General features: G+C 37.6%; 2 protein-coding genes across 3 annotated transcripts; one reads left to right on the forward strand and one right to left on the reverse strand.

The window, feature by feature from the left end:
* The first annotated feature begins 1,471 nt into the window (after window positions 1–1,471).
* LOC142518000 (putative WD repeat-containing protein C2A9.03) lies at window positions 1,472–5,764 on the forward strand. 2 transcript variants are annotated; one of them, XM_075620566.1, is made up of 10 exons: window positions 1,472–1,755; window positions 2,322–2,493; window positions 2,614–2,781; window positions 2,879–2,965; window positions 3,465–3,599; window positions 3,695–3,805; window positions 4,035–4,126; window positions 4,237–4,342; window positions 5,058–5,144; window positions 5,311–5,764. In XM_075620566.1, exons 2-10 carry the CDS (start codon window positions 2,353–2,355, stop codon window positions 5,722–5,724), a joined length of 1,341 nt encoding a protein of 446 aa, XP_075476681.1. In that variant the 5' UTR covers window positions 1,472–1,755; window positions 2,322–2,352; the 3' UTR covers window positions 5,725–5,764. The 2 variants fall into 2 exon arrangements, with proteins under 2 accessions (XP_075476681.1, XP_075476682.1); XM_075620567.1 differs by having other exon boundaries at window positions 2,351–2,493.
* A 7,215-nt stretch (window positions 5,765–12,979) lies between these two features.
* LOC142518424 (aspartyl protease family protein At5g10770-like) lies at window positions 12,980–23,616 on the reverse strand. Its single transcript, XM_075621209.1, has 8 exons — window positions 22,636–23,616; window positions 21,946–22,027; window positions 21,704–21,807; window positions 21,022–21,148; window positions 16,901–20,947; window positions 14,580–16,825; window positions 14,332–14,456; window positions 12,980–14,235 (listed from the first exon to the last, which is right to left on the reverse strand). Exons 6-8 carry the CDS (start codon window positions 14,647–14,649, stop codon window positions 13,138–13,140), a joined length of 1,293 nt encoding a protein of 430 aa, XP_075477324.1. The 5' UTR covers window positions 14,650–16,825; window positions 16,901–20,947; window positions 21,022–21,148; window positions 21,704–21,807; window positions 21,946–22,027; window positions 22,636–23,616; the 3' UTR covers window positions 12,980–13,137.
* Window positions 23,617–24,710: the final 1,094 nt, after the last annotated feature.

Genomic DNA, 24,710 nt, shown 5'->3' on the forward strand with positions numbered 1-24,710 from the left:
GGAGCTTTATCTACGAGGTTTCGTACTTTCATAAAACATTATTAGTTCAATGTCAGCCAAAAGATACAAAGTGCTAAAATAAAAAATCAATAATCATGAACTTCAAATATTGTCATGAAAAAATCTTATATTTATAAGTGACAAATTCACCTAACGGACCGGGAGTTTCTAACCAAGATATTGAATTATCTTCTAACCAATTTAAATATGTCTACATTAACATCTTTCAACCATAATTAGAACTAATTGTTATTGTATATTTTTGATCATTTATGACTTATCATTCGATTTTCCCGACTTGGGGAAAATCTTGATATAATCTTTTACATTGATAATATACATTAGTACAACAAATATCCAAATTAGGATATTAAATATATATTAAACTTAATAATGTGTTTTAAGGATCGATGACGGCCAATTACTTGCTTCCAGTTTTATTGATTTAATGGTGTCTTATAACTTAGTTACTGTCCAGTTTGGTCCGCTCAAAATCGATTGATTGCTCGTAGTGCATAGACATGTTTAAACCACTATATCTATGTCCATTGTCGAGGGCCTCTATCTATAGGCATAAAGTACAGAAGTCAGAAGCCATTTGCTACAAATTTCGAGTTTTGCCTCCTTTTAGACTTCTATGAAGCTCCGATTCAAGTTCAGCGACCATCACATAAAAAATAGAACGCATCAACTTACTCATCAAACTCGATTGCCACTCTTGTTACATACTTCCTAGAAGCATGAGATCGAAAGGGACTTGCTTGATCATGCAATCTATTCTCGAAGGCTCGCAAATTTATTCTCGAAGTGACCAAACTCTAGCTCAAGAAACCAACAAAAAACCATTTTTCAACCATGCATTCAGGCGGTCTTTTTCTCACTTTTGGTTGAGAAGACAAAGTTGAGAACATCATCAATCCATCATGGTTAAAGAATTTTTTATGATTTCGATTTAAACTACCAATTTATAACTTTAGAGTTCAAAATATTAATACAAGTTGTGTGAACATGAATTTGAGTCACTAACAATAGAGTTAAAAAAGATGTGTTATTTGCTTGCTTGTAGATGAATTCTTTCTATATAGAATCGTTACTTCGTATAAATTATCATATTTCAATCTGTCGTCAGAAGAAATTTATTTAATGCTCGTAATATAAATTTTGTACATTGATTTTTCAGTGCATGACAATAAGATTGCAGGTCTATATGCTGGTTCCATCATCAGAAAAAATTACTGATATGTAGCAGAAATTGCAAGAATTAATGGGACTAGAGGGACAACTGAATCTCTTGCCATGATCAAATAAATAATATCAGGGGGTGAATGTGAACTTTGTGGTTAATTGGGAATAAATGAGAATACGAGGGGCTGCATTAAAATTTAATTGCTGAAAATGCTTTGACATTATCTAGTTTTTCAGAACATTACCTTGTGTTTACCTAAATTCGTTTTTTAGCCACATAAAATGCGGTGAAGATTTCCCCCACATCCAAAACAGCTCAAATCAAAACCTAATTATCACATTTTCTTTACCGCAATCAAAATCGACAATTAAAAAAGAAAAATAAAACTCGTTGATGTCGTATATCATGATTTTGGCGTTCTGAATTGAGCTGTATAGATCATCATCTTGATCGAAGGCGAAGAGACTTGGACCCAAGCTCTGCGATCGGATTCTGGAGACTCTTTTGTCGTAATTTTCGCTTGGCAATTCAACATTTCGTTGTAAATAAATCAAATAAAGGATTTACAGGTTAGAATTGAAGTTTTGATTTTTATGCCATCCTTTTTTGTGTTAAGTCCATATAGTTGCGTTTTCTGTGTTGTTGATTTGTTAGGTTATGCTGTGTTCGTCAATTTGTTGCTTTTCAGTACCTAGGGTTCCATTAGTGAGTGCAGAGTACTCCTTTGCATTTTTCCCTTGGTCTCTCTTCCATTTTGCTAACTTCCGAGTCTTTAAATTTTTATTTGGTTACAAAGATCTTTACTTTTCATACCGAACATAAATTTCCTTTTGTGATTATTTTTATAGTTTTGTTTTGTGGTTTGTGGTTTTCTTGGGATTCTCTTGTTTAGATTATGAATTGTTAATGTCGCAAAACAGCAGGATTAATCATAGAATTTCTTATCTGTATAGCTTCTTTTCTTTCAACAATCCTTTAGTGGCTTGTGTGTTGTTGGGCAGGTCGTCCTTCGTAGTTCAAAAATTTATCCTCTCCATTTATGAGAAAGTCTTAGTTTTCTTTTAAATCTGAGGGTTTCCTTCCACATTTGAGTAATTGTATCCATTGTAAAATGTTATGATGGCATGATTTGAAGTTAATTAGCTATCAAAGTTGCATACTCAGAGATGTCCTTTCAAGAGGAAGAGATAGATTACGCAGCTGGTGACGACGAAATGGGTGAAGTAGAAGAAGATATGTATTTTGCTGGTCGATTAATTGGAGATTCGGAATCAGAGGAGGAAGAGGAGGATGAATATGACAATTTGGTCAGTTCAATCTGCCTACAAATCTTTCATGCACACTAATATGTTGTTGATTTAAAAGTTCTCCTTTTATCATTTGCCATGGAATATGGATGATACAAACTAACTGAGATGTGGAATCAGGACAACAAGATTACAGATACTTCTGCTGCTGAGGCACGGAAGGGAAAGGACATCCAAGGCATTCCATGGGAGAGGCTAAGCATATCCCGGGAGAAGTATAGGCAGACTAGACTAGAACAGTATAAGAATTACGAAAATATACCCCAATCTGGAGAGGGATCAGAAAAGGTAAGTGTCAGTTTTAAATGGTCGCAGTGATGTGGTGACCAGTTCTGTAACTCTTATTGGTGCATAAAGTGTGTGCATCTTGCTTTTGATTTAACAGGAATGCAAATTAACAAGAAAAGGTGGAGTATATTATGAGTTCTGGCAGAACACAAGATCTGTCAAATCGACTATTCTTCATTTTCAGGTTAGATGATATTTTCTGCTCTGGGCTTTTCTCCTGTTTCCTGCTGATGACTACGGATTGAAGCTTTTGATCTGTGAATAGAATCTCCTACATTGTCTTTCACTTTGCATTAATGCACCGAAATAGATCATCTGAACGCCTAAAGCAAGATGAAAATAAAAATGCTTCTTTTATCGATCTAGATGGGCACTAATGGATTTCTTGTTGGAGCTAGGTGAGTTGAAGTCATAAATTGATTATGCTGCTAATTTTTGGGTGATGTGATTAATGATGAATTTGTTTTATATGGTATGATATTGGAAGTGTTTGAGAAAAAAATATGATCTAATCAAGTTAGAATTACCCTCTAAGATTAATGTTAGTATGTTACTGAAAACCATGGTCCATAACCACCGCCAATTATCCTTGGAGTTTTGCGTCTTCTGGTTGCTTGTTGACTGCTTCATAGTCGATGTGGATTAAACTTGTAAAATTTCATGAGTCTTGTCTGCCTTTGCAGTTGAGGAACCTGGTTTGGTCAACCTCGAAGCATGATGTTTACCTCATGTCGCATTACTCAATCATTCATTGGTCGTCATTGAGTTCCAAAAAGACTGAAGTTCTTAATGTTTCTGGTCATGTGGCTCCTTGTGAGGTGTGTATATCTGATTGGGTTAATTTGTTTTCACTTATATTTTATTTTTCTTTTCATGGGTTTTATGACAGATAAACCAATTATCTCTCTTTTAGAAACATCCTGGAAGTTTGCTGGAAGGATTTACTCATACACAAGTAAGCACCCTTGCAGTCCGTGACAATTTGTTGATTGCTGGGGGATTCCAAGGGGAGCTTATTTGCAAGGTAATATTCTCCTTATTCATCGATGTAACGTTTGACTTAGTATGTGTTTTTTCTGATGATATATGGTGTATCACTGCAAATAGCGTTGCCGTAGATCAATTTTATCATGCGCCTATCGGTGTAATATAATTAAAATAAACAAGAAACTATGTTTGGAATGCCAATTGTTGCTTCTTGATAGCCGGATATTATATTGAAACTGTGACTAACTATTTCGTGATTGATGTAGTATCTTGATCGGCCTGGGGTTAGCTTTTGCATGAGGACAACTTACGACGATAATGCTATCACAAATGCAATTGATATCTATGGCAGTCCAAGGTGACATTTTTCATTTTTTAATATCAAACAAATTCTCTTGGGTAATGTACTGCAGCACTGGCAGTTCTTACTATCTCTATGTCATACTGATGGGTTTAAATCATTATCAGTGGCTCTATTCATTTCACTGCTTCCAATAACGACTGTGGTGTGCGAGATTTCGATATGGAGAGATTTCAGCTTGTTAAGCATTTCTCTTATCCGTGGCCTGTAAATGTAAGTTCTGATCGTGTGCAAATGCGTATAGAGTCGAAAAAATTCCCCCTTTTTTAATTCCGATGTGACCACGAGAGTTTACTTTTGTTGCTTAAGCTGTTCTGCTTCTGCAATGTGAGCTGGCATAATAGTCACCTTTGTGAGTGTACAATTCATGTCATCTTGCATAGCCTAGGGCTCCTAGCCATGTGGTTACTCCTGCATCCTTGCTAGAGGAAGCTAGATATGAGAGGGGTATGACCTGGTGCGAGATTATTGAAATCATCCATTCTTTACATTTGTTGTGACAACTTATCTTGAACTGTGTGTATTTGTGATCGTGGAGTTAAAATTATTTATTATATTTGTGAGTTTTGGATGTTCAGTTGACTTGTTTTGCTGAGCTTGAATAATATATTTCTGCTTGAAGTTCAGTTTGCTCTGCCATGGTAGCCTAGGCAACAATTAATTATTAATGATAAAGTTGCAAGTTGCTCACTCGAAGATACGAGTGAAGCATTGAGTTTTCTCTATCTTCAGTAGTCTAGATGGCTGTGCATTAACTGTGCAGACCTTGCCTAATTTTTTGATGGTAATAAATGGTAAATTGATGAGTTTTTTTGTCGGATATAGTTGACTGGCTAGTTTTTACTTATTTTTTCTTTCTTGATGTGTGGGTTGATTCCTCTCTCTACAAGATATGTGAAATGGTAGTTCTTTGTTGGTTTATTTGCAGCATACTTCTCTAAGTCCAGATGGAAAAATAATTGCTATTGTTGGGGACAATCCTGATGGCATGCTGGTGGATTCACAAACTGGAAAGGTTAGTATTTTCCTTCTGAAAGTTGCATCGGTCGGGTAAAACAAATATTGAGAAGGTCCTGCGTGGAATTTCTGGTCTAAGTTGCTGTTGACTTAGAAAGTATTGTTGGTAAATTATTATCATTTTTGCTTTTTTGGGGGGCTATATTGACTCCTCTTGTTTGTAGGCTATTGCGCACATGCGAGGGCACTTGGATTTCTCTTTTGCATCTGCGTGGCATCCGAATGGGTACACCTTTGCCACTGGGAACCAGGACAAGACTTGTCGTGTATGGGATGCGCGGATGCTGTCTAAATCTATTGCTGTACTCAAGGGAAATCTTGGTGCTATTCGTTCCATCCGTTTCACATCTGACGGGCAGTTTATGGTGATGGCTGAACCAGCTGATTTTGTTCATGTGTATGACGTGAAGAATGGATATGATAAAGAGCAGGAGATTGATTTTTTTGGTGAGATCTCTGGAGTCTCATTTAGTCCTGATACAGATTGCCTATTCATTGGGGTGTGGGATCGTACCTATGGTAGCCTCCTTCAGTACAACCGTTGCAGAAACTATTCATATCTCGATGCGTTAATATGAATAAATTGGTTTTCTTTTGTGAGTTGGTGCATGCCGTGTTGGTGAAAAGGCAGGCGGCATACCTTGTTCAATTCTGCAAGACAAGGGTTAGAAGCCCTCTTTCTTAGTCCGCTCCTCTGTCCGTCCAACAGGAGATGCTCTCAAATAATGCCTCTACTTGTGCTAGAGAAGTGAGTGTAACAGGGCCATGAAGCAATTTGATTCGGCATTACATGAAATCCTTATCTCAGTTCCTCTGGAAAACGGTACAATATGTTGTGTATATGGCAAATTCAAATGTACTTTTCCAACCAGAATCGCGTGTATTTTCTCCCTTCACTGGGTAGAAACTTCTTTTATTTGTGAATTCTTCCTTTCAAGCGTTAGTCTTCAGAAATTCTTCAGCTATAACGTGATTGACATTTTGATCTTCGTCTAATGATTTAAACTGAGTGGGATGAATTAATATCTTCAAAAGAGACTGTATTTCCTGTACTGGAATTATGAAATATTTCTAGTAAAGCATCATATTGCTCCACAGCGTGAAAGCTTCTGACCCTCTCAGGTTCTTATCTCTCCAATCTAATTTATTTTCGTTGAGCCCTTTCGACAGTTTCAAAACTCAGGTCATATATCGGTAAAAAAAAGTAAAAAACAAAAAAAAAGAAGAAAAAAAAGGAGAGAAGATAATATTGGATAAGTTAAACAATTTAATAAATATAAAAATCCTAAAGAATTGAATCATATAATTAAAATAATGTTGGATTGCGGATTTCGGCTTAATTTTTAACTATTTTTGGCTAATCAACTATACGAACACATAAGGATTGGTCGCTACATATGATGATTGTTCATACTTTAAAAAATTTTATTTCCAAGTCCATGTGCAAATATTTTTAGAAATTATACACGATGTGAGATTTTTATACAAATGAATAGATTTAAGAAATCTGTAATATTTTTTTTTGAAAAAAAAAAAAACAAATTATATGACATTATTTTGTAATAACTTTTTGTTAAAAATAAAGCTCTATTTAAAAAATCACTACCAGACTTCAGTCAATGTAAAATATAGATAAATTATTATTTTTATTATTTTGACGTGAAATTAAAATATATAATTTGATAATGCTAAAATTGGTGATGCTAACTGGCAGGTCAGATCCTCGCTTGGAGAGCTCGGATCAGGCCTTGGAACGCTGGCTGGGAGGTCGGCACGTCACTCGGGGAGCTCGGATTGGACTCTCGAAATCTGGCAACACGAGCAAGAACGTTAGAAGGGGGCCGAAAGGTTGTTCCGGCGTAGCCCCTCTGACGCTCAAGTCAGAGAATAGAAAATTTGAGAGAGTAATGTGTGTGCTGAGAGAGTGTGAATATATGAATGAATAAACAGTGAACGAAACCTGATATTTATAGGGGAACGATAGAGTCCTGATTTGGTAAGTTTAGATCCTCTGAATCTTGAAAAATTTAAGTATATCTTGTGCCAGATTTGGTTAGATCTTTAATGGGATTTGATTTCTGTGGGCTACGCGTTAATGATCGAGTAAGAGTTCTCGTAGGTACGAGCCTACCTGAAGTCTGGACCTCACGGAAGCTCGGCGTGGGAGCTCGGCCGAGATGTTTCCAATCACACCAATATCATAATTTGGGAGGTCGGCTCGGCATCATCTTGGGAGGTCGGCATGGGAGCTCGGCGTGGGAGGTCGGCTGACCTCCCCGATCGACGGAACTGCTGTTATGAGAGGTCGGCTGCGATGACCTCCCAGATGACCTCCCGCGCTTCCCTGAATGCCGAGTTCTCAACTAGATGGGCTACTGAGAGCGGGCCGAGCCCATCCTCAATCCGAGGGTATCACGAGTCCCCCCTCATGTCGAGCTGACGTTGTAGACCAAAAGCTCGTTGTGGTTTGAGCTCTCAGTGGCCCATGGGTTGTCCTGAGATAGGTCGGCCAGGCACTTGGAGCTCGGCAAACACTAAATAATAACATGAGGTCATACTGAGAGAGGTCGACCGGGCTCTTGGAGCTCGGCCAAACATAATAAAATATACCGGGTAAAGCCGCGCCGAGTGAGGTCAGCCAGGCCATGGGAGCTCGGCCCAACAATTAATAAAATATTGACCAGATAAGGCCGCGCTGAGTGAGGTCAGCTTGGCCATGGGAGCTCGGTCAGCCCTTAATAGATAATAAACCGAGGAGATCATTCTGAGAGAGGTCGGCCGGGCTATGGAAGCTCAGCCCAACACTTGATAGATAATAACCCGAGGAGGTCATCCTGAGAGAGATCGGCCGGGCTATGGGAGCTCCGCCCAACACTTGATAGATAATAACCCGATGACGTCCTCCTCAGGGAGGTCGGCTGGGCTATGGGTGCTCGGCCCAACACTTCATAAAATAATAACCCAAGGAGGTCATCCCGAGGGAGATCGGCTGGGAGCTCGGCCCAACACTTCATGAAATAATAACCCGAAGAGGTCATCCTGAGGGAGGTCGACCGGGAGCTCCATGGAAGCTCGGCATAACATTAACAAAATAACCCGGTGAGATCACGGCGCGGGAGATAGGCTCGGCCATTGTAGGTCGGCACAACCCTTGAAAAAATAATAACTCGGTAAGATCATTCCGTGGGAGGTAAGCTCGGCCATGGGAGGTCGGCAAAACCTTTGAAAAAATAATAACTCGGTAAGATCATGCCGTGGGAGGTAAGCTCGGCCATGGGAAGTCGGCACAACCCTTGACAAAATAATAACTCGGTAAGATCATGCTATGGGAGGTAAGCTCGGCCATGGGAGGTCGGCTGAACCCTTGACAAAATAATGACTCGGTAAGATCATGCCGTGGGAGGTAAGCTCGGCTGAACTTTTTAATAAAATAATAACTCGGTAAGATCATGTCGTGGGAGGTAATCTCGGCCATGGGAGGTCGGCAGAACTTTTTAATAAAATAATAACTCCGTAAGATCATGCCATGGGAGGTAAGCTGGGCCATCGGAGGTCGGCACAACCTTTAATAAAATAATGGCGAACCGTAAATTTCTACCGAGCTGAGGTGAGCTCTGAGGCTCCTGAACTAACTTAGGGTGCAAACCCTTGTAAACTTGGCGTAACCAAATTGAGGTGAGCTCTAGGCTCCTGAACTGACTGGGGTGAAAACCCTCACAAACTTGGCGTAACCAAGAGGAGGTAAACTCTGGGCTCCTGAACTGTCTGAGGGTGAAAACCCTTTTAAACTTGGCGTAACCAAGATGAGATGAGCTCTGGGCTCCTGAACTGTCTGAGGGTGAAAACCCTTTTAAACTTGGCGTAACCAAGATGAGGTGAGCTCTGTGCTCCTGAACTGTCTGAAGGTGAAAACCCTTTTAAACTTGGCGTAACCAAGATGAGATGAGCTTTGGGCTCCTGAACTGTCTGAAGGTGAAAACTTTTTTAAACTTGGCGTAACCAAGATGAGGTGAGCTCTGGGGTCCTAATGTGACTGAGGGTAAAAACCCTTTTAAACTTGGCGTAACCAAGATGAGGTGAGCTCTGGGCTCCTGAACTGTCTGAGGGTGAAAACCCTTTTAAACTTGGCGTAACCAAGATGAGGTGAGCTCTGGACTCCTGAACTGACTGAGGGTGAAAACCCTTTTAAACTTGGCGTAACCAAGATGAGGTGAGCTTTGGGTTCCTGAACTGTCTGAGGGTGAAAACCCTTTTAAACTTGGCGTAACCAAGATGAGATGAGCTCTGGTTTCCTGAACTGACTGAGGGTGAAAACCCTTTTAAACTTGGCGTATTCAAGATGAGGTGAGCTCTGGGCTCCTGAACTGTCTGAGGGTGAAAACCCTTTTAAAATTGGCGTAACCAAGATGAGATGAGCTTTGGGCTCCTGAACTGTCTGAGGGTGAAAATCCTTTTAAACTTGGCGTAACCAAGATGTGATGAGCTTTGGTTTCCTGAACTGTCTGAAGGTGAAAACCCTTTTAAACTTGGCGTGACCAGGATGAGGTGAGCTCTGGGCTCCTGAACTGACTGAGGGTGAAAACCCTCACAAACTTGGCGTAACCAAGAGAAGGTGAGCTCTGGGCTCTGAACTGTCTGAGGGTGAAAACCCTTTTAAACTTGGCGTAACCAAGATGAGTTGAGCTCTGGGCTCCTGAATTGACTGAGGGTGAAAACTATTATAACCTTGGCGTAACCAAGATGAGGTGAGCTATGAGCTCCTGAACTGAGATCGGGTGAAAACCCTTATCCTTGGCGTAACCAAGATGAGGTGAGCCATGGGCTCCTGAACTGATATCGGGTGAAAACCCTTAGAAACTTGGCGTAACCAAGATGAGGTGAGCTCTGGGCTCCTAAACGGACTTCGGTTGAAAACCCTTATAATCTTGGCGTAACCAAGATGAGGTGAGCTCTGGGCTCCTGAACTGAGATCGGTTGAAAACCCTTGTAAACTTGGCGTAACCAAGATGAGGTGAGCTCTGGGCTCCTGAACTGAGATCGGGTGAAAACCCTTGTAAACTTGGCGCAACCAAGATGAGGTGAGCTCTGGGCTCCTGAACTGAGATCGGGTGAAAACCCTTGTAAACTTGGCGTAACCAAGATGAGGTAAGCTCTGGACTCTTGAACTGACTGAGTGTAAAAACCCTTGTAAACTTGGCGTAACCAAGATGAGGTGAGCTCTGGGCTCCTGAACTGAGATCGGGTGAAAACCCTTGTAAACTTGGCGTAACCAAGATGATGTGAGCTCTGGGCTCCTGAACTATGATCGGGTGAAAACCCTTGTAAACTTGGCGCAACCAAGATGAGGTGAGCTCTGGGCTCCTGAACTGAGATCGGGTGAAAACCCTTGTAAACTTGGCGTAACCAAGATGAGGTGAGCTCTAGGCTCCTGAACTGACTGAGGGTGAAAACCCTTATAACCTCAGCGTAACCAAGATGAGGTGAGCTATGGGCTCCTGAACTGAGATCTGGTGAAAACCCTTATAAACTTGGCGTAACCAAGATGGGGTGAGCTCTGGGCTCCTGAACTGACTGATGGTGAAAGCCCTTATAACCTTGGCGTAACCAAGATAAGGTGAGCTCTGGGCTCCTGATTTGACTTAGGGTGAAAATCCTTATAAACTTTGCGTAACCAAGATGAGAGCTCCGGGGCTCCTTCATTAAGACATGGTGAAAACCCTTATAGGCTTCAATAATTTTGAATGAAAATGTGTAATTTTAATAATATAACTGAATATAGCATCGAATACTTAGGTCCTTGCTAGAAAAATAACTGACAGAATAAAAGAAATTAAAGGTATAATATCTAAGCACAATATTTGTGGAGGTGGTAAGCATTTCATGGCCTCTTCAATTTCTTCCCTGCCAGATCTTCCAAGTAGTAGGCACCCGAGCTAAGCTTCTCCACCACCTTGAATGGTCCTTCCCATCTTGGATCTAACTTTCCCACGTCCACATCTTGAACCTTGTTCCAAACTAAGTCTCCCACTTGAAAGCTCCTCTGAATAACCTTCTTATTGTACGATTGGGCTGTGCGTCTCTTGTAAGCTTCCATCCTTATGGTCGCGGCTTCCATCTTTTCTTCCAAGAAATCTAAGTCCGCTGCTCGCATCTCACTGTTTCGCTCATCATAGAATATTACTCGGGAGGTCTCTTCGTCGATCTCTGCCGGGAGCACTGCCTCATTTCCATAAACTAAGCTGAAAGGCGTCTCCCCGATGCCAATCTTCGGAGTGGTCATGTACGACCATAGCACGCTTGGGAGCTCTTCCACCCAATTTCCTTTTGCATTCTCACGTCTACGTCTTTGCTCAGTGTTCCCACAGACGGCGCCAATTGATAATGATAAAATCGGTGATGCTAACTGGCAGGTCAGATCCTCGCTTGGAGAGCTCGGATCAGGCCTTGGAACGCTGGCTGGGAGGTCGGCACGTCACTCGAGGAGCTCGGATTGGACTCTCGAAATCTGGCAACACAAGCAAGAATGTTAGAAGGGGGCTGGAAGGTTGTTCCGGCGTAGCTCCTCCGACGCTCAAGTCAGAGAATAGAAAATTTGAGAGAGTAATGTGTGTGCTGAGAAAGTGTGAATATATGAATGAATAAACAGTGAACGAAACCTGGTACTTATAGGGGAACAATAGAGTCCTGATTTGGTAAGTTTAGATCCTCTGAATCTTGAAAGATTTGAGTATATCTTGTGCCAGATTTGGTTAGATTTTTAATGGGCTTTGATTTCTGTGGGCTACGCGTTAATGATTGAGTAAGAGCTCTCGTAGGTACGAGCCTACCTGAAGTCTGGACCTCACGGAAGCTCGACGTGGGAGCTCGGCCGAGATGTTTCCAATCACACCAATATCATAATTTGGGAGGTCAGCTCGGTATCATCTTGGGAGGTCGGCGTGGGAGGTCACGAAACTGCTGTTATGGGAGGTCGGCTGGGATGACCTCCCAGATGACCTCCCGCGCTTCCCTGAATGTCGAGTTCTCAACTAGATGGGCTACCGAGAGCGGGCTGAGCCCATCCTCAATCCGGGGTATCATAATTATTGATATACAAATTACAAGAGTCGTGTCGACACCGAATTGTTTATTAATAATTGATTTTATTTCTTCGATAAGACAAAAAATATAAATTTATTTGGGAAAAAAATTAATTTGACATAATAAAATTATTACCGAGCTGGCGAGCTGTGCACCGACAGTTGGTAATTAATAATTGATCTGTGATGATAAATCTGACTAGCCACATAAGAGTAGGACCAAATCTTTCAAATTGGAAAATGTCGGGTATTAAATAGTATATCGTCTATTCACATTACATTAATAAAGTCATCATTTATTTTTTTAAAAAAATATATTTTAACAAGGGTAAATAAATATTTCGATTTTTTAAAACGTGAAAACAGAAAGATAAATTGATATATATCATCATATTCGATTAATTTGAATTAAAATCGTTTAAATTTATTTTAATCCGACGAGAAATTTAAAGCATAGATAAACAATATGACATTTGTACATATCAAATCTATAAAAATATATGGAGGGATGTCTATTAATATTAGAGAATTTCACGGTCTCACGAATCTTTATTTGTAAGACGGATCAACCCTACTGATACTCACAATAAAAAGTAAAACTCTTAGCATAAAAAGTAATACTTTTTCATGGATGACCCAAATAAGATATTCATCTCACAAAATACCACCATTGAGACCATCTTGCACATTTTTATCTTATAGGTCATAGAAATTTCGAAATCTTTCAAGGAGAAGCAGCAAATAACTTATGATATATGAATAATATGAAGTTGAATATATGGTGGAAATTAATAACACTTGTACATCAATCATCTTTCTACAAAGAAAGCCATAATTATATGCACACTATGAATTCCATTCAAGTTATATGATCATCACAAGCAAAGCCGCCACGTCCAACCGCCAGCCTACCTAGCGACATCCACCAGCTGCGAACCCGATTTTTGAACTCGCGACATCGTAAGTAATACGGAAAGTGTGTTGCTGTGTGTTGCCGATAATAACCATACCCGAGCTGGACGCAAAGGCCAAGCACGTAGTACCTTTCTCAACCTCTATTATGATATTGTGCGGGGCCAGTTTTAGGTCGGCTCCGCCTTGAAATATCAGTTCAACTGAAGGAATAGCAGTAGATATTTGATCAAAAGTGCCATGAAAGCATGCATCAAGAATAGAGAAGGATGGAGCGATCTTGAATTTGGTAGATACGATATCAACACACTCTTTCTTGAGTGCCGAGTACACACGTGCAGATGACCGTGATATTGTGGTGCCTGAATCTATGATGGTAGGGGATCTGTATGCGGATGATCCAACTGCTAACGGTTTACCAGACAAATATATGGCCGACAGCTTTACATAATACAATGAAGAATCTCGATATTCGTCTAACATTGGTGTGAACTTTGATCCGAAATTTGAAGATGTTCCAATCGATAAAAAGCCTCTGCTGCCAGAATTTCCCAGGAATGTGGATGTTGGGAGGCCATAAGAAAAGACTCTACCATATTTTGTAGATAGTTGAGACAACATGGAAAGACCATCTTTCCCAAGGCCGATCAGACCAGCTGATTTGCCGAATAAGCCATTGTTGTCTTGCCCGCATCCAAACAAGAAACCAGGGAGTGATTCTGAGCCAAATTTCAGCAAGTCTTTGCTGAGATATCCGATAGAAAATGATTGATCTCCATATGTAGCTGAGTATATGCATGTATTTGAAGCCGTACACAAAGGACTGTGAAGAGTGGCAACCTTCAAGGAAGAGCATTGACTCGTTCCACAGGATAGCTTCTGATATGTTCTAGAAGCAAAGGGGTTAAAGTGTGAACCTGCCTGAGGATGACAATAGACCAAACAGGGCTCACACTGAACCCATGAGAAGGAGCTGCCGGTGTCTATAATAACGTTGTGGTACGTTGTTGGAGTTCCCAGACCTATTTTTGTGTAGTAATTTGAGATACCAATTGGTATACCCGGATTCAGAGATACATTAACAGATTTTTCATCAATCTAGCTTTCTGATCCTTTTAAATGGAGGTGGTAACGGGATGAACTGTTGTCGAGTTGTTGCCAATCCATCAAGTCTGGAAATTAGAAACTTGACACGTTTTCATCAAAAACAATTGTCTCTAAGAAGGGCGGGTCCGAGTCCAAAGCCTGAAACGAGTGAGACCCTCCTCGGACATGATACAAAGGCAGGTGCAAAACAGGATGACTTAACTGATCAACTTCTGCACAACACATACATTGAAAATGAAGAATTGATGTTCTCAAAGAATAAATAGAAACCAGATTTTTTTATTCAAAGGTATGCAAACATACATGTGTATGAGTTCACGCATAATCTGACATACCTTGAATTTCTCTACATGAAGAGGTTCTTGAGAGCAAGAGATATAAAAACAGAGAAACAAGAAGTACCATTCTTTCTAACTCCTCAGATGTGCTGCTGATGCTTCCATATTTCCCCGTAACACTAGAGGATTTAAAGGGCACTTTTTATCTGTCTCGTATTGATTGGCCAGGGGCGTGACCGCGTGAAATGATATATTAATCCACTTGCGACGCCCTCGTTAAAGTTTTAAGTAAGATGACAAAATGCATGGTTGAGCTTCGTATCATGTCTTAATAAAGGAGCCCATGTCTTTATTTCTGAAGAAAACAATTTGAAGATTCCTTGTGCAATAGCATAACTAATATCTTAATCTTTCTGCTAATTACGTATGTTTATTTTACCTAAGATAGAGATATATAGGGTTGGTGAAAAGTCACGAATATGAGTGCTCAAAAGTCTGCATTCACGTTATTGCATAATGTGTATGCCTGTTAACCGTGAAACGATTTGGCCATGGTACAGCTTAGATAATGAAATCCATGGAACTCATATTAAATTACAAGATAGCCACACTGATTTTAATTTATCTATTTCTTCAGCCTTGGGTGAAAACAAATTATGGTTTCATCTAAGAAATCCCAGCAGTCTCACGAAATTAGACAACTAATCTGCAGAACAATCTAGCTAGATTCTTCCACGCTTATGAATAACTTTCTGATTTCTGAGCTACCTGTTGATTTCACGTTGTTTGCTCTGAATGGCCAACATACTTCTTCATCCATCACATGTAAATTTGAAACTGATGTTTTAACCATATGGTAGTTTTTCACTTATTACTCCAGGAATTAAGCTGGAAGATTCTCCACAATTTAGAAGAAAATTCTGACAAATCTTTGTATTTAAAACCGTAAGAATTGAAGTACACAGAGTTGACCAACCATGAAGATATGGCATCTAAAATCAGGACAACAGATAGCATGTAAATTTGATTAGATGTCGGCTAAGCATGATAGAATCCTTACTTGAGCCTCAAAAATCATGCTTAATGCATTTATTCTGCTTCATATGCATGTTAATATCATTTCCTTTTCGCATGATCACAAATGTTGGTATCTTGGTTAAGCAGAAAATAATGAACAGCAGTATGCAATTGTTAAGCGAATGCAAATGGTACTCAAAATGAGACCCCGGATCCCGATGTAATAAAAAAAATGGTACTCAAATAAGTGGTCCATCTGTTCATGTATATTTAATTAAAAAAGGAATGCCACATTAAAGCATCCATACACAAAATACGTAAAAAGAAATAATGGATGAATGATAAAGATTAACACAAGAAATCTCCAAAAGATTGATAATTTGAATCTAGGAATGAGGATGAACACACCTCAGCTTTCATGTCGTGCATGAGTGGAGGTCTCTGCTTTTCAGTTTCCCGATGACAATAATCCCTTGACATCTTGAGAGAATGCACATCTTCCAGAGAAATTCAAATATACCTTCAACGCTATGAATGATTACTGAAGTTTGCAGTACATAAGCAGGTGGTTTAATCTAACACTCAACGTGAGTCAGAGCTCTAATGTCATGTTAAACCAAAGAGAGATGATTATTCGTGTTTATATGTATAACTTTCAAATACTTAATCCAACTGACATGACATACCTAGCAAAATTATTTGAAAAAAGGTCATGTTACAAGTACAACCAAACGAGTACAACAATTTGTGTACTCATTTTTAAAATATCCAAACTATCCTATATAGAAACCAAAAACTTACAACCAACTAAATGCAAAAACTCCATTTGCCCAAAAAAAAAATAAAGTATTAGAATAAAAACACACGATATATATAGAACAAGTTTGGATTACGTTCAATTTTTAAAAAAAATGCAAACGTTTTACTTCCCAAAAATTAAAGAAAACATATCATTTGCAAATTGCAGCATACGTTTCATCCTCCAAAAAATAGATCGACAGTGCAAAATGATAAAATGTAAATTAAAAAAATTCCAAGAGCTTGTTCTTCAAAAATCTCCACGGAAGAAAGCATTCATGCTCTCATGACTGCTCCAATTTATCGAACCAATAGTTTCATCATTCTCTGGCATATGCAAGTACTAAAAATATTACATCATCCAACCCAAAACTTGAACCGCAGTTGACTCCATATCGGAGTGTTTGCGTAGCAGGGGTAAAATTATTAACATCATGTGCGCTATCGATATCGGTACCCGTGTCTTTCTTCGACTTACTCCTTTGTACCTAGCCAAATAATGAATATTACTATTAATATTTTTCGAGAATATTGACATAAGAAAAAGAGTTATTTAATATTACCTTGCTTTTCTTTGTTCAAGTTTCCTAGGGTCCTTTTCTTCGAGCCTTCCGAGGGGCTCCCTTTCTTTTTATACACTTCATGTCCAGAGTTTGAATAGCAAAGGTGGTTTCAACTTCTCCAACATTGGCAGATCTCACTGAATTACGTGTATGAACAAAATCTTCACCGTCGTGACCTGATATCGTTCTCAATTTGAACTAAGCTTTCTTGAAAGCAATCCAGCTTTTTACCTCATGGAATCTTGCCTCATCATCCACAACCAAACCTGCTAGTCCTAAAAAATTTGGTGCAATTCATCATATTTTTCCTGGCCAGGAGTAGTAATCCCACTATCATAATTGACTCTCACCCGTGTCTACAAGCGATTTGCATCACACTTCCATCTCCTAAGGCTATAATTTTGTGTACTGATCTCACATCATTGCATAAACCGGCACAATATGTCTGCAAAATATTCATCTGACTCGAATGAATGACAACTACAGACTATCTCACTTTGTCCTATTTCAAAATGAACATCCACTATTCTTTGTTTTATTATTTTTCCTCGACATCCTTGCGCACCTCAAATTTGGTTCCCTCAGACTCGTCCCCGCCACATATCACCTTATAGTACATCAGGCGGGTGATCTCTTCCTAAAATTCTCTGAACTTCTCCATGGTATGTGAAGCTTGATTTTTTTTTTTTTTACAATGATCACTAGCAATATCTATATACTATTTATTAATATTAAATTCTTTTTTTACTTATTAATTTTCGTGTCAGGGTGAAACTTTCTTATAATTCCCAAAATATCATCTAATCATCTGATTATATACATTACATTTTTTGTTATATTTTATTTTCTCTTCTACTATTCCAGTTTCAAATATTAATAACTTTCATTTTAAAAGTATTTTTTAACTTCATTTGCAGTTGTACTTTAATATGATGCCGCCATAATCATACAATCTTATTTCAAGCTCCTCACCATGCAATAGATGTTTCATCTCCTTAATTTCTCTTTGAAAGTAAATTCTGTATGAATTTGAAGCAACTGTTTAGACATGTGAAAACTTGTGAACTTAACATATCTTGTCAACCATTTTCTAGTTGAATGCACTACTTATATGCCAGTGAAAACCGATCTGTTGATATATGGTGTTTTCCACAGAATGATACTATCCCAAGTATTGTTCCTACAATCTTTACTTCAAAGCAAAACACGTGTTTCTACTTCAATTTCGACTGCTTTCACTTCCAGTGTTTCCATTCTTGCCTCATTTTTGTGCTGCAACATGTAGAATACTTTCCCCATGTTCTACTTTCTTAATGGTGTGGTTATTTCTCTGCAGTTCCATAGCTGGAATCAGTGCATTTTTCTTTATTATTATATTCCAAAATCTGTCACTTGAAAGTTTTTGCTTGTTCATTATCTGGAAGTTAGCATCTTGTTATTATAAATAACTTCTAACTTTGCTTAAGATGTAACCAAATTCATGAAACCTCCACGCAAAAATCATGTTTACCCTGACTCTAACCGGCCCTATGCTGTCCTAATATGCATTTACCCTAATTTAACAAGTCTAGATTTCATTAGATATATCGAGATACTGTTGGGGACACTCGCTTAAAACTTGTTACTTCCCACAAGTATGTTGCTTATGTTGACAGGCACGTTGTGTAACTTTAATCGGGGATGCGTTGCCCATCAATAAAGACTTGGTTCACAAGCTCAATATGTTGTAGTGCTAATGTTCACTCGTTTAATTGCTATTATTGAGCTCATCTATAAAAATAATAAGAATTTTAAAATTTTGGATATTATAAGGATTTCAAATTCATAGGATTCGATTATAATTATATTGTTAACAATGAAAAAATATAAATGACATCATTATAGGATGAACTTGAAATTCATCACAATTAACATGAAATATTATATAAATATAAAGGAGGTACAAAAATACATTTGAAATCCTTCTATCTAAGCGCAACCTAAAGTAATATACCATCCATAAGATGAGAGGTTTATATAATAATTTTATTATTTATATATACATGAGAAAACAATCAATTCCTTGATAAAAAAAATTTAATTTTGGTTTCAACTCTCATCGATCAGCTATTCAAAATATGCAGAACTTTTGACCTGCCATATTCTTTTTGTAGCTTTAATTATAATTGCATGTGCTGTGAGATTCAACTGCTTGCACGTTATATGTATACATCAGTCATAAATCTCTCAAAGAAATTTTGGAGAGATGAATATAAACAAGTTGTGATAATAAATGTATTGGGGATATCAATCTATAAATGTTGTTGAAGAATAGAAGTTTCTTATTACATGGATTATATATATATCCAACGTCCGATTCGTTCATTATATATATATATATATTTCATTAATTATAATTAATCCAGCTAGGTGGCTTATTAATGTTGGAAAGTATTCGTGAAGGCTACGGCACTTTTAATTATATATATTAATTACAATTATAAAACTCTGGATTATTTATTAACGCATGCACTAATCCAGAAACAACTAAAAATATACATCATACGAAAGTTAATCTCAAGCTCTGTACATAACAAAAATATGATATTCTATGACTTCATCACTACATAAGCTAAAAAATAACTACAAACTCAACTAAGCCATATTTCGAATCTTTCTGCATAATAAATGAAATAAACCAATTAAGTATCAAAAAACAATCATTTCACTTTGTGCTAACTCAATCGAGGCTCACCGCCGTACAATCCTTTTCAGCTCCAAGTCTTGGCTTCCAAAATTGTAGTTTATAGAGTAATTTGATTCTTCTTATGATTAAATGGGTTGAATAATATTTTAGCGGGCTAAGTTATTAAATATAATTATTTTATGGGTCCGACAAAACTTTAATGTAGGTTAAAATTGCATATATATTATAATTACTGATTTTTTTTTATCAGGGCTGGAGCCCACCCCAGCCTTTGGGGTGGCTCCGTACGAGTCTTAAAAAAAACGTGAACATCTGAAAAGAAACTTACTTAAAAAAAACAAGTTGAGCATCAGTCCCAGGACACTAATGTGCAAGATAACAAAACTATACAAATATAAAGATAAAGGTAATATGATAATTATAAAAACTGATAGTGGCAATATGAGAATTTAATGGCATTATATTAGTGAAAAATGATGTCCCTTCAAAATGCTCTGGCACAAGGGAACATAATGTGCCCATATAGTGAACAGACTACTTCACTATACCAAAAATTTTGCAGCAAATAAATAGTAGGCCTCCAGGAATCCCAAAATCAAATCGAAAAATCTATTGACTCCTATGATAATCATGAAAACATTTGTAATGCGATGTTTCTGGTATTTAACGTTAAATTCATAGTCATAGTCCTTTCAGGAGAAAAAAAACTTCGATAGAAAGTTCACAGAAAATTATTGAATTTTGTTGACTTGCATCAAATCTAGGTGAGGGCAAAACAAAGTCCCAAACCTCCTTTCTTCACATTCTCTACAGGAGTTTTATTCAGATTTTTGACAACTATAGCCATTTTGGTTTTTTCTACATTTCATCACCATTACATAGTTCCATAAAATCCAACAAGTCCAAAAAATGGCATAGAAAAGACTTGTGAACCCTGATTACTGGCTTTAATTAGCCTTCAGTGCCCGTACGTTGCTCATAGATGTTGGTATATCCTCAACAATATAACGCACACATCCGTCAATAGAAGTCAACACCAAACTCAAATATCTACCCAACTGGATCCATTCTATATGAAACTATTGCACATATATTCATCCCCATTTGAAAAATTATCTATAAATGACTACTTGATCGAGAATAAAAATAAGAGGTTAAATTGTACCTCGGGGATTGCATTGTTATATGAAGCAAAAAAAAAACATAGGAATAAATCTGGAGCACAAACTAACATTCAAAAAATTCAAAGCAGAAAACAATCACGAACCTTGTCACAGCGCCCATCGACCTCCCCAAAGACCTATACGAGATACTTTCTCATTACTCCTCAGATATGAAACCACAACCTTCAGGTCAATTTTCTGAAAATTCAGGCAAGAAATACATCATTCAAAGAAGAAACTCGGAGATATCATATTTACAAAGGGAAAACTACCTCATGCCAACCAAGACTGACATAATCCCCATCAGATAAGCCAGACCCTGAAAAATCAAGAGTGAATACAGTAATATTCGAAGGCAGAAGAACCACAGCTGCCTCATTTCCATCCGCTCGACACCCACTGCATGAGAAAAATAAACAAATAAGATTCACAAGCTCACACACCTAGCCTCAATAATTGATAATTTTACACGACGGTGTTTTTCTTTGAAAAAAAATGCACTAACTTAAATATATGAAAGCTTATACTTAGAAAAGTATTGTATACATATAAAATTCTATATATTCTGAGATTCAATCCAGGCAATCTGCTTTTCCCAACATCAATTGCCACTTCTATAAAAAAAGACATCGTTTTTTCGGTCAGTTCTGCAGAGAACCAACTAGGTGGTAAACCAGAAAAAATACTACACCAGAAAGGTAGAATCCATGATCTACATCCAACTAAACACACCAAATATAACTAACTGCAAACATGCATCAAAGATGGACAATATTAGGTAAAGCTTTAAACATCTCAATAGTACAACATGTTATGACACTTCTGTTTTCCTCACGGTGTTCCTATAGACGCCACTCAGACTATATGACTATATGAGGTAATACACTTAGTGCATTCCATGATATGCAGCAGCAACTATGTTCTAACATGGTAATTTAGAAGCCAATTGAATACCTGTTTCCATGGCAGTAGATAACACAGGGAAGGGGAACATCCTCAGGAACCTGTGAAGGGACATAATGACTACACCTCAAGCTATGGCCTCTTTCATTCATAAGCTGCAAAATCAAGCAGCCCGTATTTTTTAACTCTTTAATACATTCAGAACTTCATGGTTGAAAATGGAAACAAGCATCTTATATTCCTATTAATTAATTGCAAAATATATGTTTCTGTTGACTGATGGCCATACTTGCCTCCAGGTCTTCTCTTATGTATTTTCTTCCTCCGAGAGTAAAATCCTTTTCCCATAAATACTGATCTGGGTTATATTCAGCCCTGTTTTAAAAGCAGGAGGTTAGACTACAGGTAAAACAATAATGCAAAGAAAGAGCTTAGATGTGCAGGCAAATGCTACAAGGTATCACAATTAATCATAATTTGCAAAATTGTAAAGGTATCGTAGAGAAAAAAGTGAATAAATTATTTGAGGTTTAGGAGCTATCACGTAAAGTAACTATTTTAAGGGACCAGAAGATAGTGTATATAAAAGCAGCAACATCTAGAACGCAAGAAGCTCTACCAAGAATCACTTGGTTGTGTACAATTGCAAATTTTTGTTCCTCCACTTCCTGTACTTCTGATCAGTAAATAAAAGAACAATTTATATCCAAATTGGGTAGTTGATGTTACCAACAAATTTACATCTTCGCTTGACCATAGAAAAGGAGGCAGCTTACCAAGGGGGTGATGAATGTGAACAAGACACTGATTCGAGAAATGAGTTGGTCTAAATTTTCAATCACTCACAAGATAATTGATATACGATCCAATTTTATAGCACAATATATATCACAGATTTTTACTAAACCGACAAGCAAGTTCAAAAACCAACATCCTGACAAGAGTAAACAAGAAAATTGAACAAGAGAGACGAATAAATGTACCTAGGCGGCCGAATAACAAAATTAATGAACTGCTCGAACATCTTGAATGGAAAACTAACTCAAGCAGCCACTCCCAAAATGATAGAATTAATTTATTTTCCCATTGCAAATGTGGAGGCTGACTTCTGAGGCTGACTTCTGTATCTTTATTCGTTAAATATAACTAGGGGAAGAAAATCCAACTCAAGTTTAAGGAACTAAGCTCAAAATCATAAAAGGTAACATCCTAACTATAAGAGCTTAGTCAACACTATCTCGACTATCATTTTCAAAAAACAAACAATAACAGCAGCGAAACCACCCCGAAGATCAACTTCATTGAGCAAAGGCTGAATCTTGGGAGTAAAGACAAGAAATTTATGGTTCAAATGGCTAAAATTTCCAACCTTTTCGAAATTTTCCTTCTATAACATCGATACTCGACAACTGGAGCTCTTCTCACATCTGGATTAAATGGGGTAAAAAAAGGAAAGTCTCAAAAGCCCATGTGAAAACCCAAACATAACCAAGAAAAAGAATCTAAAATTAGTTTAATCGAGACAGATCTCCAAACCTGATTTTCCAAAGTTATTGAATCAAGAAAAGAAAAGAAAAAAGGTCAGATGAAGATTGAAAGGAAGAAGTACAGAAGGCAAACAAATTGGTTCGATCCTAAGAACTAGAGCTCAAAACCACAAAAATAACCCCTAAATTTAGCTAAAACTAGCTCCGCGGAGGAATAAAACAAATAGATACAGACAAATATCAACAGATAAAAATAACAACAAAAAAGAACAAGAGATTCCAGCGAGCGAAAGGAGGAACTGTGGTGAAATTGAAGGAAAAGGGAGAATCAAGTAAACAGAGGAGAGACACCGAATTGAATTAAAAGTAAGGAGGAATAGCTGAGGCCTCCAGGTGCTGCTCCTGCACCCATAACAACTGCCTCCACTATACCCAAAAAAAAAGACAATTACACAAATACGAATATAAATAATAATATTTAATGGATTAAATGAAGATGCTCGACAGAAATTTGTTTTTCACAGAAAAAATATTTGGAAAAAAAAAACAAATTTGACATCCGATTGTCCATTCGGACACGTATGTTCTCCACTGCTAAAAATATTATATATGGACAAATCTCAGCTCAAGACGTACATGATACACAAAATTTTTTGTTTTTTCGTATTTTTTGCATTGACATACATGATTATCTACTTCTTCGATATTTTCTTACATTTAGAAGATTCAGATGCAATTAAATTTATGAAGAAGTTCTAAACTTAGAATGAACAAATTACAATATGAAATATTTGTCGATAGACCGGAAGCAACTCAACACAAAACTTGAAAACTTGTCGGATTAAAAACAAAAAATGGCACTCATTTGGAGCTTTATCTACGAGGTTTCTTACCTTCAGATCAAATAAATAATATCATGGGGTGAACAAGGTTCTAAAAAGCATGAAGCGTCTCGAAGCACGGATATCGAGCTCCAAGCTTTTCAAGCTTAAGCGAGATTAACACGAGCTTAAGCGTGAAAAAGCGTTTTTATCTTTAGTGTAATTGTAATTATCTCAAACAAATAAATAGATAAAACAATACATAAATTTAAGTCTGATGCATTAATTCTCATATTTATAAAAACATAAAAATCTCGAAATTACAATCTTTATTTGCTTTTGCAACTAGAACACATTAAAAAATACTAAATATTAGTCAAATCATTGTCATACACGCTTAATCATAATTAAAATTAAAAAATAAACATCTAAATTATAAACTTAATTTATTATTTTAAAATAAAAACATACCTTAAGAATAATAAAAAATAAAAAATAAACAGATGCGATTACTTGTGTTTAAGCGCACTTAATTAAAGTCTTAATTACGTTTAATTCGATCAAATTGTAGTTTGACCACCAGTTTGACCGTTTTTTTCCGCTTTTCTCCGAAACGGGGTTTTTGTTCCGCTTAAGCGCGCTTTTTAGAACACTGGGGTGAATAAGAACTTTGTGGTTAATTGGGAATAAATGAGAATACGAGGGGCTCCACTTAAGCGGGCTTTTTAAAACACTTCCGCTTAACCGGGC

Source organism: Primulina tabacum, chromosome 11, assembly GCF_025594145.1.
Source record: "Primulina tabacum isolate GXHZ01 chromosome 11, ASM2559414v2, whole genome shotgun sequence".
Lineage (NCBI taxonomy): Eukaryota > Viridiplantae > Streptophyta > Magnoliopsida > Lamiales > Gesneriaceae > Primulina > Primulina tabacum.

Coding starts and splice junctions, on each gene's coding strand:
- LOC142518000 (XM_075620566.1), top strand. CDS start 2,353: ATGTCCTTTCAAGAGGAAGAGATAGATTACGCAGCTGGTGACGACGAA. Junction 4,127..4,236: donor GATATCTATGGCAGTCCAAG/GTGACATTTTTC, acceptor AATCATTATCAG/TGGCTCTATTCATTTCACTG. Junction 4,343..5,057: donor CTTATCCGTGGCCTGTAAAT/GTAAGTTCTGAT, acceptor GTTTATTTGCAG/CATACTTCTCTAAGTCCAGA.
- LOC142518424 (XM_075621209.1), bottom strand. CDS start 14,649: ATGGTACTTCTTGTTTCTCTGTTTTTATATCTCTTGCTCTCAAGAACC. Junction 14,457..14,579: donor TTCATGTAGAGAAATTCAAG/GTATGTCAGATT, acceptor TGTGTTGTGCAG/AAGTTGATCAGTTAAGTCAT. Junction 14,236..14,331: donor CAATTGTTTTTGATGAAAAC/GTGTCAAGTTTC, acceptor TCAGAAAGCTAG/ATTGATGAAAAATCTGTTAA.